The sequence below is a fragment of the Urocitellus parryii genome, chromosome 2, assembly GCF_045843805.1.
Source record: "Urocitellus parryii isolate mUroPar1 chromosome 2, mUroPar1.hap1, whole genome shotgun sequence".
In the NCBI taxonomy this organism is placed as follows: domain Eukaryota; kingdom Metazoa; phylum Chordata; class Mammalia; order Rodentia; family Sciuridae; genus Urocitellus; species Urocitellus parryii.
This window is the reverse complement of record NC_135532.1, coordinates 84590236-84607148: the sequence shown is the minus strand read 5'-3', so window position 1 is coordinate 84607148 and position 16913 is coordinate 84590236. Positions and strand designations below refer to the sequence as shown.

General features: G+C 33.8%; 1 protein-coding gene across 1 annotated transcript in view; it reads left to right on the top strand.

Moving 5' to 3' along the window:
* Nucleotides 1-16913, top strand: part of LOC113199600 (phospholipid-transporting ATPase IB-like) — a 165202-nt gene that overhangs the window by 98354 nt on the left and 49935 nt on the right. Inside the window, exon 25 of the mRNA XM_077795482.1 lies at nucleotides 10434-10508. Within this exon, the coding sequence (XP_077651608.1) occupies nucleotides 10434-10508 (75 nt within the window). The remainder of the gene's footprint in view (nucleotides 1-10433; nucleotides 10509-16913) is intronic.

Here is a 16913-nt window from a genome sequence, read left to right as displayed (position 1 = left end):
TTGAACAATTCAAAAAGGAAATTCAGGTAACAATCCTATTTACCATAAAAAGTAAAATGAAATACTTGGGAAAAAAATTAATCAAGACACATATATGAAAACTAAAAAATATTGCTGAAAGAAATTGAAGAAAGCATAAATAAATATAAAGACATTTTATGTTTATCAGTTGGAAGAATTAATGTTGTGAAGATGTTAATTTTACCTGCTATAGCTTGGATCACGAGCATACTCCAAAGGCCCTTGTGTTAAATGCTTGGTTCCCAACTGTGACACTATTGGGAGGCAGTGATACCTTTCAGAGATGGGGTCTGGTGGGAAGATATTAGAACATCAGAGACATGCCTTAAAGGGGTACAGGGATCCTGGTCCCTTCCTTTCTCTCTTTGCTTCCCATCCACCATGAGATGAGCAGGACTCTGTCAGGTCCTCACTGTGATACACTGTGACTGACGCCACAGGCCCAAAGCACAAAGACAAACTGAAACCTCAGAAACCATGAACTGAAATCGATCTTTTTCTCTCCTTTATTTGTTTATCACTGGGCACGATGATGCATGCCTGTAATTTCAGCAGTTCAGGAGACTGAAGCAGGAGGATTGCAAGTTTGAGGCCAACCTTGGCAACTTAGTAAGACCCTGTCTCAAAACTTAAAAAAAAAAATAAGATAAAAAGGACTCAGGGATAAAGTGATCTTTGGTCCAATCCCCAGTAACAAATAAAACAAAAAAAAATTCACTTTAAATTTATCGTCTAAGGTATTTTTGTCACAGTGACAGAAAGCTAACACAAAAAATTGGTACTAAAAAACATGGCCATTGCTGTGACTGCACCTTAGAAAATGTGGAAAAGACTTTGCAGTTGATTTGCATAACGAGTTTGGAAGTTTGAGGGAAAAGGTAGAGAAGTCTAGAATGCTGTAAGGAAAGTTTAATGGACAATTCTGGCAAGGGCTCAAAAGACCAAACTGTTGATAGAAATGCAGAAAATAAAGGCCAAGACGAGTAGGTTTCAGATAGTAATGAGGATTGTATTGACAATTGAATTACAGGCTGTCCATATTACATGTGGCAAAGAATTTTGATTTTTTTTTTTTTTTTGGTCCATGCCCTGAGACTTTGTAAGAGGACCAATTTAAAGGTGACAGACAAGTTAAGGCAACACATAGTTCAGGCTACAGGATGGAAATTTACAGTAAAAATTAGGGGCAAAAGTCAGAATGGAAAGATTTGAAAAATTCAAAGTTTGCAAGAAAAGAAGTGTGTTTAAAGATGCAGCAAAGCAGCATGTAGAGATGAGTGGCATTAAAAAGAAACCAAGTACTTTGCACCAGGACAATAGGAAAGATACTTCGACCGTATTTCAGGAATCAAGATACCCCACCCACTGCAGGCTGAAAGGTGCAAAAGTGTGAATTCACTTCAAAGACATTCACTTGAGGAGAGAACCCCAAGGTGCCCTCTTCACAATATTACTACATTAAAAAATAAAAACTGGCTCAGCATATTTGTGTAGATCTCCTTATGGATTCTCTAATCTGACCCGTTGATGAATATGAATATCCCTGTGCTGATACCCTGTAGTCAGCTTTAACATTGGGTAGAGTGATTTCTCTCACTTTATTTTTTAAAATTGTGTTAGCAAAACTGTGTTTAGCTCTTCAATTTTAAAATAAGTATATCTATGTCCACAAAAAACCTTGGTGGAATTGGGTTAAACCTATATATCAGTTTGGGGAGCATTCATATTTTTACTCTGTTTAGCTTCAAATCCATGAACAGAGACTGATTCTTCATTTATTTTAGCCTTCTGTTGGTTTCTTTTATCAAAATTTTGTATTTTTCAGTATATAAACCCTATACATGCTTTTTTAAGATTATACTTAAATACAATTGGTCCTCCCTTGGGGGGGGGGTCCATATCCTTGGGTTCAGCCAACCATAGAGAGACAACTTATTTCATTTTCTTTGGTGCAATTATTAATGACTTTGGGTTTCTAATGTCAGTGTCCATGTGTTCATTGCTACTATATATAAATGTGATTAGATTTTATGTTGATCTTGCATCCTGAGATCTCGTAGAATTCACATATTTGTCACAAGTGTATATTTAAATTTTTTCTGTATTCCTTTTAATTTTATCCAGTTAGTCTGTCATCTGTAAAGAGGGACACTTTATTTCTTCTTTTCTAATTATATTCAACTGTCTTACATAAGAACAGTGTGAGGGGACATCCTTGCCCTGATCATAAGGAGGAAATCTTATTTCTCATGATTTAATATTGTATTAGCTGTATGGTTGTTTTTGTTTGTTTCTTTGAAGATATCCTTTATCAAATTGATAAAAATCACACTGTTCCTAGATTGCTGAGCATGTTTATAATAAAATTTTGTTGCATTTTGTCAAATGTTTTTTTCTGTAGCAAATAATATAATCTTTTCTTATTTAAGTTGAGCATATGTGGTTATGTAGATTAGTTTTTAAATATCAGACCAACTTTAAATCCCTGGAGTGAAATCTACTTTGTTATAGTACATAATTCTTTTGACACATTGATAGATTTGACATGATCATATTCCACTGAGGATTTTACTGATACTGCTATTGCATTTTTGGCAGTCAAGTGAGAAGTACAGTGAATAAGTTTTCCTTTCCAAGAAGAAAGAAGCACTAGTAACATTGGTCAGTTTTTAAATAAATAATTCTCTGAGGGAATCTGCGGCACTTGGCAAGCCAGCACCACTTGAAAAATTTTCTTCCAATTCATCAAATTTGAATTACCTCTAGCTAGACTCTGGCTTTCCCAGTTTTACATATATTTAGCTGCATTTTTTCATATACTTTAAAGAATAAAACATAATTGGTATATAGGAACACAATTGATTTGGGGATGTTAATTTTATATTCTGATACTTTGCTGAACTTGTTTATGAGTGGAGTTTTGAGTCTTCTAAATATAGAATCATGTCATCAGCAAAAAGGGATATTTTAAGTTCTTCTTTTTCTATTCTTATCCCTAAAATTTCTTTCTTTTGCCTAATTACTCTGGCTAAGGTTTCAAGGAATATTGGGACTAGAAGTGGCAAAAGAGGGCATCCTGTGTTGTTCCTGTTTTAAAGGAATTAGGATTAAATCAATTTAGAATGATATTGTCTGGGGTTTGGCATATACAGCTTTTACAATATTGAGGTATGTTCCTACTCTCACTAGTTTTTCTAGTGTGGTGAGTATAAATGGATGCTTAATTTTGTCAAATGCTTTTTCTATATCTATTGAGATAATCGTGTGATTCTTGTCTTTAAATCTATTGATGTGAATTATATTGATTGATTTTTGCATGTTGAAACAAACTTGCATCCCTGGAATGATCCCCACTTGAATTACAGTGCACTATCTCTTTAATATGTTTCTGTATGTGATTTGCCAGTATTTTATTAATTATTTTTGCATCTGTGCTCATTAGATATATTGGTCTGAAATTTTCTATCCCTCACATGTCTTTGGTTGTGCCATCAGAGTAATACTGGCTTCATAGAATGAGTTTGGAAAGTTTCCCTATTTTTCTATTTCATGGAATAATTTCAGGAGGATTGGTATTAGTTCTTCTTTGAAGGTCCTGGTAAACTCTGCTAAGAATCCATCTTGTCCTGGGCTTTCTTTGTTGGTAGGCTTTTGATGGCATCTTTAATCTCATAGTTTGAAATTTATGTTTAAATATTCTATGTCATTTTGTTTCAATATGGGTAGGTCATATGTCTGTAGAAATTTGTCAGTGTCTTCAAAATTTTCTATTTTGTTGGAATATAAATTTCCAAAATGGTTTCTGATTATCATCTGTATTTCAGCAGTGTCTATGCTAGTGTTTTCTTTTTCATCATGAATATTAGTAATTATAGTTTTTTCTCTTTCTCTTCATTAGGTTAGCAAAGGATTTATCAATATTGTTAATTTTTTTAAAGAAACAACTTTTTGTTTCATTGATTTTTTTGAATTTTGTTTTGTTTTGTTCCAATTTCATTATTTTGGCTCTGATTTTAATAATTTCCTGTCTTCTACTGCTTTTTGTGTTGATTTGTTTTTTTTTGGTTTTTTCTAGGCTTTGAGATGTAATGTTAGGTCATTTATTGGATGTCTTCCTATTCTTTTAATGAATGAGCTCAATACAATGAACTTTCCTCATAGCACTGCCTTCATAATGTCTCAAGAGACTTTGATATGTTGTGCTGCTATTCTTATTTACCTCTAAGTACTTTTAAAATTTTATCCTTGATTTGTTCTTCTAATCAGTTTTGTCATTTAATAGCATATTATGTAATCTCTAGGTGTTAGAGTAGCTTCTATGTGTTATTTTATCATTGGTTTCAAATTTCATCCTATTATGATCTGATAGAGTGCAAGGTATAATCTCCATTTTTTTTTTGTATTTTCTAAGAGATTCTTTGTGGCTTAAGATATCTTCTCTTTTAGAGAAGGATCACTGTGCTGCTTGGAAGAAAGTGTATTTCATATTGGATGAAATATTCTATACATGTCTGTTAAGTCTAAATTATTAATTGTATTTTTTTAGTTCTGTAACTTCTTTATTTAGATTTTATTTGGAGGATCTATCCAGTGATGGAGAGGTGTGTTAAAGTATTATTGTGTTGTGGATTATTTGATTTTTGAAATTGAGACAGATTTGTTTGATGTACATAGATGCTCCATTGTTTAGGGCATAAATATTTATAATTGTTAAGTCTTGTTGATGTAATGATTCCCATAAGTAGTATGAAATGACCTTCTTTTTTTTTATTGGTTGTTCACAACATTGCAAAGCTCATGACATATCATATTTCATACATTAGATTGAAGTGGGTTATGAACTCCCAATTTTACCCCAAATGCAGACTGCAGAATCACGTCGGTTACACATCCACATTTTTACATAATGCCCAATTAGTAATTGTTGTATTCTGCTACTTTTCCTATCCCCTACTATCCCCCCTCCCCTCCCCTCCCATGAAATGACCTTCTTTATCTCTTCTGATTAACTTTGGCTTAAACTCCACTTTCTCTGATATGAGAATAGAGACCCCTGCTTGTTTATGAGATCCATGTGGATGATATGTCTTTCCCCATCCTTTTAACTTCAGTTTGTGGACATCTTTGCCTATGAAGTGAGTCTCTTGGAGGTAGCATATCGCTGGGTCCTGTTTTTAAATCCAATCTGCCAGTATTTTGATTGATGAGTTTAGGCCATTTATATTCAATGTCACTGTTGAGAAATGATTTTTATTCCCTGACAGTGTAATTCATTTCTGGTTTTTAATTTGATTTAGTTTCTCCTTTGATTGACTATTCTTCTAGTGTAGTTCCTCCCTTAGCTGGTTTTCACTTTATTTTTTATTCCTTCTCCATGGAATATTTTATTGAGTATGTTTCGTAGTACAAGCTTTCTAGTTGTGAATTCTTTTAGCTTTTTTTTATTATGGAAGAGTTTTATTTCATTGTCAATTCTGAAGCTTAATTTTTCTGAGCATAGTATTCTTGGCTGGCATCCATTTTCTTTCAGAGTTTGGTTTATTTTATTCCAATACCTCCTAGCTTTTTGGGTTTGGTTTGAGAAATCTGTTGAGATCTGGATTGGTTTCTGTAAAATGTGATTTGTTGTTTTCTCTGGCAGCCTTTAAAATTCTATCTTATTCTGTATGGGAGGCATTTTTATAATAATGTGTCTTGGTGTGAGTCTGTTATTGTTTTGTATATTGGGATCCTGTAAGCCTCCTGTATTTTATTTTCAATCTCATTCTTTAGATTTAGGAAATTTTCTGATTTTATTTCATTGAAAATATTGTGTATTACTTTGGTTTGTCTCTCCATGCCTTCATCTGTCCTTATATATCTCAAATTTGGTCTTTTTATGTTATCCCATAATTATTGGAAGTTCTGTTCATGGTTTCTTAACATCATTCATTATTTAATAGAGTATTATTTAGTCTCCAGTTGTTAGAGTACCTTCTACTTTTTTCTATCATTTATTTCTAATTTCATTCCATTATGATCTGATAGAATGCAGAGTAATATCTCTATATATTTTTTTGTATTTGCTAAGAGTTGGTTTTTGGCATAAGATATGGTCTCTTTTAGAGAAGGATCCATGTGCTGCTGAGAAGAAAGTATATTTGCTCATAGATGGATGAAATATTCTATTATGTCTGTTAAATCTAAATTATTGATTGTATGATTTAGTTCTATAGTTTTTTTTTGTTTGTTTGTTTGTTTTGAGGATCTATTCAATAGGGAAAGACATGTGTTAAAGTCACCCAGTATTGTTGTGTTGTGGCCTGTTTGGTTCTTGAAATTGAGAAGGGCTTGTCTGATGTACATAGATGCTTCACTGTTTGGGGAATAAATATTTATGATTGTTTTGTCTTGTTGATGTATAATTCCCTTAAGTAATACAAAATGGCCCTCTTTGTCCCTTCTGATTAACTTTGGCTTGAAGTCTACTTTATCTGATATGAGGAAGAAATTCCTGTTTGCTTACACAATCCATGTGAGTTATATGTTTTTTCCCATCCTTTCACCTTCTGTCTGTGGATGTCTTTGACTATGAGGTGAGTCTCTTCGAGATAGCATATTGTTGGGTCTTGTTTTTAATGCAGTATACCAGTCTGTGTCATTTGAATGATGAGTTTAGGCTGTTAACATTCAAGGTAATTATTGAGATACAATTTGTATTCCCATTTTAGTTTATTTCTAATTTTTAATTTGAATTGGTTTCTCCTTTGATTGACTATTCCTTTAGTGTAGTTCCCCCCTTTGCTGGTTTTCACTTTTTTAAAAAAATTTCATCTTCATGGAATATTTTGTTGAAAATATTCTGTAGTGTAGGCTTTCTAGTTGTGAATTCTTTTAAATTTTGTTTATCATGTAAGATTTTTATTTCATCATCAAATCTGAAGCTTAATTTTGCTGGATATAGGATTCTGGGTTGGCATCCATTTTCTTTCAGAGATTGGTATATGTTATTCCAGGACCTCCTAGTTTTGAGGGTCTGGGTTGAGAAATCAACTGAGATCTGAATTGATTTCCCCTTGTAATCTAATACTTTTCTCTCACAGATTTGAAAATTCTATCTTTGTTCTATATACTAGGCATTTTCATTATAATGTGGCTTGATGTGGATCTGTTATAAATTTTGTACATTGGGGGTCTCTTGTATTGGATTTTCCATTTCATTCTTTAGATTTGGGAAATTTTCTGATATTATTTCATTGAAAAGATTCTGCATTCCTTTGATTTGTATCTCTGAGCCTTCATCTGCCCCAACAAATCCTATATTTGGTCTTTTTATATAATCCCATATTGCTTAGAATTTCTACTCATGATCTCTTAACAAATTTTTGCCATGGTCAAGTTCATTTTAAAAATATAAACGTGTCTTTATTGCCTAAAACTTTGTTTTTCAAGTGGTATAGTCTGCTGATGATGCTTTTTGTTGAATTTTTAATTTGGTTTATTGATTCCTTCATTTCCAGGATTTCTGCTTGATTTTTTTTTTTTAGAATCTCTATCTCTTTATTGAAGTGATCTCTCACTTTGTGTATTTTCTCTCTGATTTCACTCTATATCATCCTTTACTTCACAGATCAGTTTAACTCTGAACATTCTAAACTCCTTCTCTGACATTTCTTCCATTGTGGTATACATGGGTTCTATGATTGAAGTATCTTGGTTTGTTTGGATTGAATTATTCCCTGGCTTTTTCATCTTGTTTGTGTGCCCAGCCATCTAACAGTATGGATCTGAGGCAGTAGAGTTTTTACCCTGTGGACTTAAAGCATCCCTGAAAGTTTCTAAAACCTCACCGTTTAGGGGGAGACAAATAATAACAACAACCAACACAAACAATACACAGCATTACATCAAATATTTCATGCTGTGACATCTTTAATGCTAATTGTCAAAATAAACAGAAATTATACCATCAGTTATTGCCCACAGTAAAAACAGTAAGTTTGCAAATAGGTTTAGAATTTTGAATGGACAAGAAGAGAACAAAAATGATGTAGGAAGTAATGATTATGAGGGAGGAGGAGAGAGAATAGAAGTAAAAAATTAAAGGAAGAATAAAAGAGAGAATAATAGAGATTGGCTATTAGCAGAAGAGAAAAATACAATTGAGGGAAACATATAAGTGAGAAAAAATATGTATAAAGTAAAAATTAAAAAATTAATATAAAAGAATATAAAACAAAACCAAAATATACTAACCAACTATCCTAGTCCTAAAAATACTGATCCATGAAAAATAACTGGCTTTGAAAATGATAGAAATGAGGGGAAAAAAAACACAAAACACAAAAACAAGTATATGTGTGTGTGTGTGTGTGTGTGTTTGTCCCTGAACCATTCAGGTAACAATTAAACAGAGAAAAAAAGAATAAATAAAAATTAAAAAAAAATCTCAATGAAAAGTTAAAGAATTGTTTCTACTCAGTTTCCCTTCTCAGCAGTGTTAGGTTAGGTGGGCTGGAGTGTGATGCTTGCTACACCCTCAGGGTGGGGTTGCTAGAGTTTGAGAAGAAATCCCTAGGTGGTGCTCCTAGAGGTAGGGTTTAGGCTTAGGTAGGCTCCAGGGTTTTTGTTGAATGGTGATTGGTCTGAAAATTTTAAATCAGCTCACCTCCAGGGCCCAACATTTGCCAGTCCATCCTGAAGAGTGCACCCCAGCGATTCCCCTCTGGGTTCCATTCCTGCAGTGGTAGAGGCAATTCTTAGTCTCCTTCATCACCTGCAGGAACCCCTCCCCTTTCCTGGTCTTGAGTTAAGCCTCCAAACTCTTCTGCCCCACCCCCTTTCGAATTCCCAGCCAGACATGTCTCTTCCAACTGGTCCTACAAGTGGCTGGATTGGAGGTGGGGTGGGGATGAGTGGGGTGGGTAGGGGGAACAGGGGGATCTATACAATCTGTATTACTGTGTAATCCCTGTGTAAACCCCTCTCCATGTTTGATTTTCTTCTGGTCACTTAGGCACACTCCATGTCTTGCAGTGTGAGTTTTCTGGGCCTGTATTTTGGGCCGTACTCATGTTTGCCAGGAATTGGCTCCCCCAGATGCCAGCCCCTGAGCTATGACTGCAAAACGGTTTCTGACTCTGTCCTCTGTAGGCAGCCTGGAGAGGCATGGCTTCTTTCCTGCACACGGATATTGTGCAGCACATCTTTCAGTTTAGTTGGTCAGTGTCTTTGATCTCTGATCTTTGTATTTGCAAACCCCTCAGCCCTCCTAAAAATGCAGGTTCCTTTAATTCCCTTATCCCTCCACTTTGCTCATGGAGGGACTTCTCTAGCTCATGCCTCCAGCTATAGAAGCAGCTGTGGTGCTGCGGATTTCTTCCTTATTTTATTTTATCCAACCTCCTAAGTCCCTGATCTGCTTTGAATGTCCAGAATTAAATCCTGGTAAAGTCCCCCCACCCTTTTTTTTTTTTTTTCATGTCACAAAGAAGCCAAGAAAGTGACCTTCTCTATTCCTCCATCTTGGGGGAAAAAAACTTGTTTTATTAATTTTACAATGTATACCTGTATCAGAACATCACACTGTACTCATAAATATGTACAATTATTTTGTCAGTCAATAATAAAATAAATTCCATGAATGTAAAGATCACCTCTTATCATTGAAAAAAGGGAATTGGGCTTTGTTTTTATAATATCAAACAATGAAATGTGACTAAAGAAGAATTTTTTCTAATGTATGATGGTAATTATATAGTCTTAAAACTCCTGATATATTTTAACAAATCACCCCTAATGTTGCTTTTAAGAGAATGAGCATGAGTTATATGGATCTACGTTTCAATCCCATCTTTGCCACTTACTAACTGTGTAACCTGAGTGAACAATTTAATCTCACTAAACCTCACTTTTCAAAATTCCTAAATTGTCAGTAATAATAATAATAACTACTTTAAAGTATTTCTATGAGGATTAAATATGTCTATGCATTTGAAGTAACATCGCAATGTTTGCTTTATTAAAATCCCATGTATTCTTGTTATTATTATTGACATACTAAGATTTACAGAGTATATTTTTTGTAACTATTCCCATAGAAGGCATACAATTTATTACTTGTTACAAAGTAAACTTTGTTACTTGATTTAAGATTTTCTGTAATAAAAATCTGGACTTTTGCGAGAAGTTTGTATCTTAGTATAAAGATGTATGCCATTAGTTACTAAATACATCAATATTTTTAACATCATTAAGGATTGGTGTTTACAATTCATAGTTTATTAAAGGACATCTGTATGGTCCCCTAAGTGATTTTCCTCTAGCAGCTGTGCCAGAGAAAGGGTCCCTCTTCTGTGTCACTTCTTTTCAATATATGGATATATTTAGGTCAACATTGATGAAATGCTTCATTTAACTTCCCTCTCTTCCAGCTTTGGTTCTCCTTTGTTAATGGATTCTCTGGGCAGATTATATTTGAGCATTGGTGCATCAGCTTGTACAATGTGGTAAGCATCCTCTTCCTCTCTCTGATAGCATGCATAACTTCAAGAATTTCTAAGTCAGTCATCTGGGTACTTAGCACTCAGGACAAATACATCTTTAGGGCCTTCCTTGCCATGACAAGTCATACAGAAGTTCAAACTCTTCACATGTACTTTCAATCCCGGCAGATTATTTTAGAGTAAGTATGTGAAATGTGTACCAAATGTGTTATTATTACATAAAACATATGCAACTTTTTTACTCTATACCTAAGCAAAGTTTTCCTGCTTTTAAGCCAAGTGAAAATTACTAAACTTTATCTATACCCATTCCAATTAATACATAAAGTTTAGGTTTACCTACATTTGCATTTATGTGTATGTGTGTGTTTATATTGTAATTCCATGTGCTTTTAAACAAACTGCTTAAAAACTATTATGAAAAATATATCACGTGTTTGTACTAAATAATAAATTTTATCTTGTTTTATAGTATATATTTTCTGTTATAATCAAATTTTCTAAAATTTAAAAAAGAATCCTTTGAGTCACTTAAATCATTTGGAAGTCAAAAGTAGCCACATTACCTTTTCCCTTTTTTCTTTTTGTATTGTTATTTCATCTTAAGACTTTGATGATTAGAAATTAGGTTTCCAGCAAGTATAACATGATGCCTCTCTTGTACGGAATTATAGTAATCACTGTGTATTATGTGCTATAACCTCTGATATTCTGTCTTCTAGGAGCTTGAATTCAGAAACAGCACAGGCAGATGTCACTGGACAGAAAACATTGACTGTCCAATAATATAAAAATGTCTAGCTCTGTGAATAATTAATTTGTATTGATGCCCATAGCTAGATGGATTTGGCAAGAGTACAGCAGCAATGAGGCTATACACACAGTTGTCTTTATTAGACTCTTGATTACAGAGGATAATACTAATCAACCTTCATTAAAGGTTCCATAGTGGTGAAGAGAGTGACAGAATCTCTCCTCTCTCCTAGAAAAATCACTATCAATGTACAAGCCTCAGATACTGATCAGTGGAATCTTATATTTTTATAATAGGAAACATAGATGTAATTTGGTTCTAGCAAGCAGTAAGTGGATGACGTGACTATCCATTGACTTCCTAAGTCTCATCCCAATTCACATTCACTTTACAGATAGGATAAGGGAGTTCATAACCCGCTTGAATCAAAGTGTGAAATATGATATATCAAGAACTATGTAATGTTTTGAACAACCAACAATAAAAAAAAAATAAAGCTCGAGACCACAGTGCCAGAGATAGATACACTCTGTTTGTTTATTTTATAATTACATCAATTGTCATACTATTTCTAGAGGTCATGTATTACTTCTACCCATGTATGACCAACTATTCCAAAAACTATACTATTATGAGAAAAATTAAAACAAACAAAAAATTAGCATATCAGATAAAATGTATAAAACAAAATTTTCAGACTTTGGGCAGCAGGCCGACTGATGGTGTTGTCTCTGGGAGAAGTCTTACTTCCCAGCCACAGTGAAGGAAGACAAACCCAAAGCAAAATGAAAGAAAAGAAAGTCCAGGGGTCCTCCTGAATGAAGACACAAAGGTTGGAGTTCAGCAGACCAAGGTAGCCAAGATTTGCCTGGCAGAATGACAGAAAAGAAAACTAGAGGGGCTGGGGTTGTTGCCCAGTAGTAGAGCGCTTGCCTGGCATGTGCAAGACCCTGGGTGGGATCCTCAGCACCACATACAAATGAATCAATAAAAAGATCCATTGACAATTAAAAAAAGAAAAAGAAAACTAGAGAGAGAGAGAGACAAGAGAGAATGTGTCTGAAGAACCGCAGAGGATCCCCTTCAGTGTAGAACTGGTTCATACATGCACTGAAAAAAGTATATGCAAAGTTGGGGAAAGAACTACCAGAAAGGCCAAAATAGTTCTTGGAGCTCATTCAGGGCTGGGAATAATCTGTATTCTTATCAGCCAGAATGGGAAGACCTCCTTTTACATAGGATCTTAGGTAAATTCCTCATACAGGCCACTTTGAATCGTAAGGGTGAATTTGTCCTATTGTAGAAATTATGCTGAACCTCCAATTACAAAACTTACATATTTTACAACATATAATCAGTCCCCTATATTTCAGAACACAGGCAAAAGAGCTGAGGGTGGTGACATATGACTATAATCCCAGTGCCTCAGGAGGCTGAGGCTAGAGGATAACAAGTTTAATCCCAGTGCCTCAGGAGGCTGAGGCTAGAGGATAACAAGTTTAAGGCCAATCTCAGCAACTTAATGAGGCCCTAAGCAATTTAGTGAGACAACATCTCAAAATAAATATATAATAAGGGGCTGGGGATGTGGCTCAAGTGGTAGCGCCCTCGCCGGGGTTCGATCCTCGACACCACAAACAAAGATGTTGTGTCTGCTGAAAACTAAAAAAATAAATATTAAAATTTTTCTCTCCTCCCTCTCTCTCTGTCTCTTTAAAAATAAATAAATAAATAAATATATAATAAAAAAGAGCTGTGGATGATGCTTAGTAGTTAAGCACCTCTGGGTTTAATTCCTGGTTTAAATAACAACCAAACAACAACAACCAGAAGAAAAAGAACACAGACACAATATTTAGGTGACAAACACCAGCACTTCAGCTCCCAACAACATGTTTGTAATATTCAGCTTTCAATAATTAGGTGAAAAATACATCAATAAAGACTAATTCAGAAATGGAATTAGTAGGCAAAAACCTTAAAACAATTACTATGAATTTTATAAACATGTTCAAGGATATAAAGGAAAACATGAATATAATGAGAAAGATAAAAGATGTAGAAAAGAACCAAATAGAATTTCATGAGATGAAAGATACACTATCTAAAATGAAAAAATATATATGGAAAAATTAATATTAGATTACAAACCTCAGAACATGATCAATAAATATGAAGACATGTCAATAGGAAGGACAGAGTAAAAGATATGGAAAAAAATGTGGTCAGAAACATATTGTGCTCAGGAAGAATGTCAGGAACTCTTGACCTTCTTATATTTAGAGCTTCAAAAGAGGGTGCAGAAAAATGTTTCAAGAAATATTGATTGAACATGTCATGATTTTGTGAACATTATAAACACAGAGATGTAAGAATATCAACAAATTTCACAAAGAATAAGCCTAAACAAAAAGTACATGTATGTTCTTCACAATCAAATGGCTGAAAACCAGTGACTACAAGAATATTATAAAAGGCAGCCAGATAAAAAACAAACACTACATACAGAGTACAAATGTAAAAATAAAAGCAGACCTCACGTTAGCAACCTCATAGACTACGCATAAAACAATAGAATAACTTTAACGTTCTGATTAATCTATATTAATCTAGAATTCTATACCCAGCAAAAATGTCTTTAGAAAATTAAGGTGAAATTAAAATCTATACACATTCAGAAAATAGGGAATTCATCACCAGAAGACCCTGTATGCCTTAAATATTAAGTTATTTAAGCAAGAGGAAAATATACAAAAATTTGGATTTCTACAAAGAATTGAAGTGCATCAGAAAATATTGATTATGGTGGGAAATGTGGGAAATTTTGGTACTCTCAATCTCTTTAATTGATTAAATGGTTTGTTTAAAACCCAACTAATAATTTAGAGCTTATCAATTAGATAGAGTTAAAATACATGACAAGTATAGCAAAGAGAACAAGTGAGGAGTTAAAGTACAATAGTATTTGAATTTTGTGATATATTCCTCATGTATAATGTAAACCTTAATGGATACCTAATAAAAGGTATAGATAATAAGACTGTAATGGAGACAAAAATTAAAAATGATTAATGAAAAAGAATTCAGGAAATGAGGTAAAAGAATGAATGCAACAAACACAAAACAAATAGGAAGATTTAAAATCCAACATATTTATAATCACAAGTGGCCTAAACATGCTAATTAAAAAGCAGACTGTCATATTGGATTTAAAATTAATACAAAACTATATGATTTCTACAAGAAACCTTCACACATAAAGACACAAAAGGGAAAAATTGAAAAAAAAATTTTACTATGTAAATACTAATAAAAGAAAGCTGGTGCATTAGTCGTCCGTCTATGACCAAAATGCCTGGAATAAACAACTTAAAGGAGGAAAGTTTTTTTTTTTTTTATTATTGGTCGTTCAAAACATTACATAGTTCTTAATACAAAAGGAGGAAAGATTTATATTGGCTCATGGTCAGCAGGCTTCAGCACTTTGGACCTGAGATTAAGCAGAACATCACTATAGAAGGACATAGCAAATGAGAGCAGCTGCTCAGCTCATGGCAGCCAGGAAGTAGAGAGCGGTGGGGGAAGAGGCAAGGGTCAGGATGTAGTCCCCAAGGGCATGCCCCAAGGACCCACTCCCTTCAACCAGGTCCCTTTCCACAATTTCTACTACCTCCTAGGAGTCCATTCAGCTATGAATGGATTAACTCACCGATGTGGTCAGGGCACTCATGATCCACTCACTTCCCATTGGAAATCCACTCACTCTTACATTGGAAAACACATGGGTCTCCGGGGGACACTTCATATCCAAACTGTAATAACTAGAGTAGCTGTAGAAATCAGAATAGCAGACTGTAGAACAAGAAATGGTCTAATGACAAAGATGTGCATTTCTTAATGATAAAAGGATTAAAATAATTCTAAATATGTAATCACTATTAAAGTAGCATATTAGCAACTGATTAGAAATTAAGAAATGGATATAATTAAATGGCAAATTAAATAAATTCACACATACAGTTGGAGATTTAAAACTCTTTTTTAAATTGATATAAACTATATATAAAACTTCAGAAAGTGCAGAGAGGTTTTGAACAACATTATAACTAACTTGACCAAATTGACATTTATAGAAAACACCCAACCACAATAGCAGAATCTATATTTTTTTTTCCAAGAGGTAATAGCACACACTCTTATTTTGCTTCTGATCTTAAGGGCACACTTTCATTATTATTTTACCATTCAGCTGCAGTATTTTTTTTTTATTTTATTTTATTTTTTTTTATTGGTCGTTCATAACACTACATGGTTCTTAATACATCATATTACACGGTTTGATTCAAGTGGATTATGAACTCCCGCTTTTACCCCATATACAGCTGCAGTATTTTTGAGGAAGCTCTTTCACATTGTTCACCTAGTGGAATAACTGTGTGCTTCTTCCTTTTGAATCTGTTAACATAGTGAATTACTTTGGTGAAAGATTCACCAAATAAATCACATACTGGGCAATAAGAGTTAATATGTTCTTTGACCACAATGGATTTAAAGTAGAAATCAAAAGCAGCAATATATTATAAAATACCCATCTATCTAAAAAGAACACCCTTCTAAATGCACCATAGATCACAGAAGAAATCACTGGAGAAATTAGAAGATAATTTAACAGAAAAAAAAAAAGAACACACAGATTTTCAATTTGTACAAGATATTGCTAACACAATGAATGCATAGAGGAGTATATACATTTTTAAAAGCTTATATTGAAAATAAGAGCCTAAAATCAGTGAACCAAGAATCATCCTAAAGAAACTAGAAAAAAGAAGAAGAAATGAAGCCCAAAATAAGCACAGCAAAATAAGTAACAAAGAAAATGCCTGAGTCAAATGAAAGTAAGGCAGACAAACAAGACAGAAAACCAAACTGACTGCTAGAAAAGGTCATTAGGCTGATAAATCCCTAGACAAACTGACCAAATGAATCAAATAAAAATAAAATAAATAAAAAAGATACCAATTAACAGTAACACATACAAAAGAAGAATTTTTACTATAGACTCTACAGATAATAAATACAAAGTAAGCAAATATTTTAACAAATTATTATTACATATTAGGTGAAATTAACACATTTCTTGATTAAATGGATAAATTCCCCCCCCCCTTTATTTTTGGTGCTAGAGATCAAAGGCAAAAACCCTACCAACTGAACTATAGCCCCAGCCCACTGGATAAATTCCTTCAAGGATGCAAACTACTAAATGTCATTGAAGAACAAAATGATCCATGCCTATGAAAATTTTTGAAGTTTTAGTTAAAAATCTTCCTACTTAAACAAAAATAATTCCAGAAATATTAACAAATTTAGACCAAAGTTTTCCAGAAAAGAGGAGGAAACAACCCAACTCACTTATGATGTAGCTTTACCTTGCTGCCAAAACCATAAAGGTATTACAGAAAACAAGAATTTAAAAAACATAGTTCAACTAGGTGCAGAGGCCCTGTTTATAATCCCAGGGACTTCAGGAGGCCAAGGCAGGAAGATTGCACATTCAAGACCAGCCTCAGCAACTTAGCAAGACCCTGTCTCAAAATAAACATAAAAAAGGACTAGGCCTGTCACTCAGTGGTAGAGCACCCCCTGAGTCAATC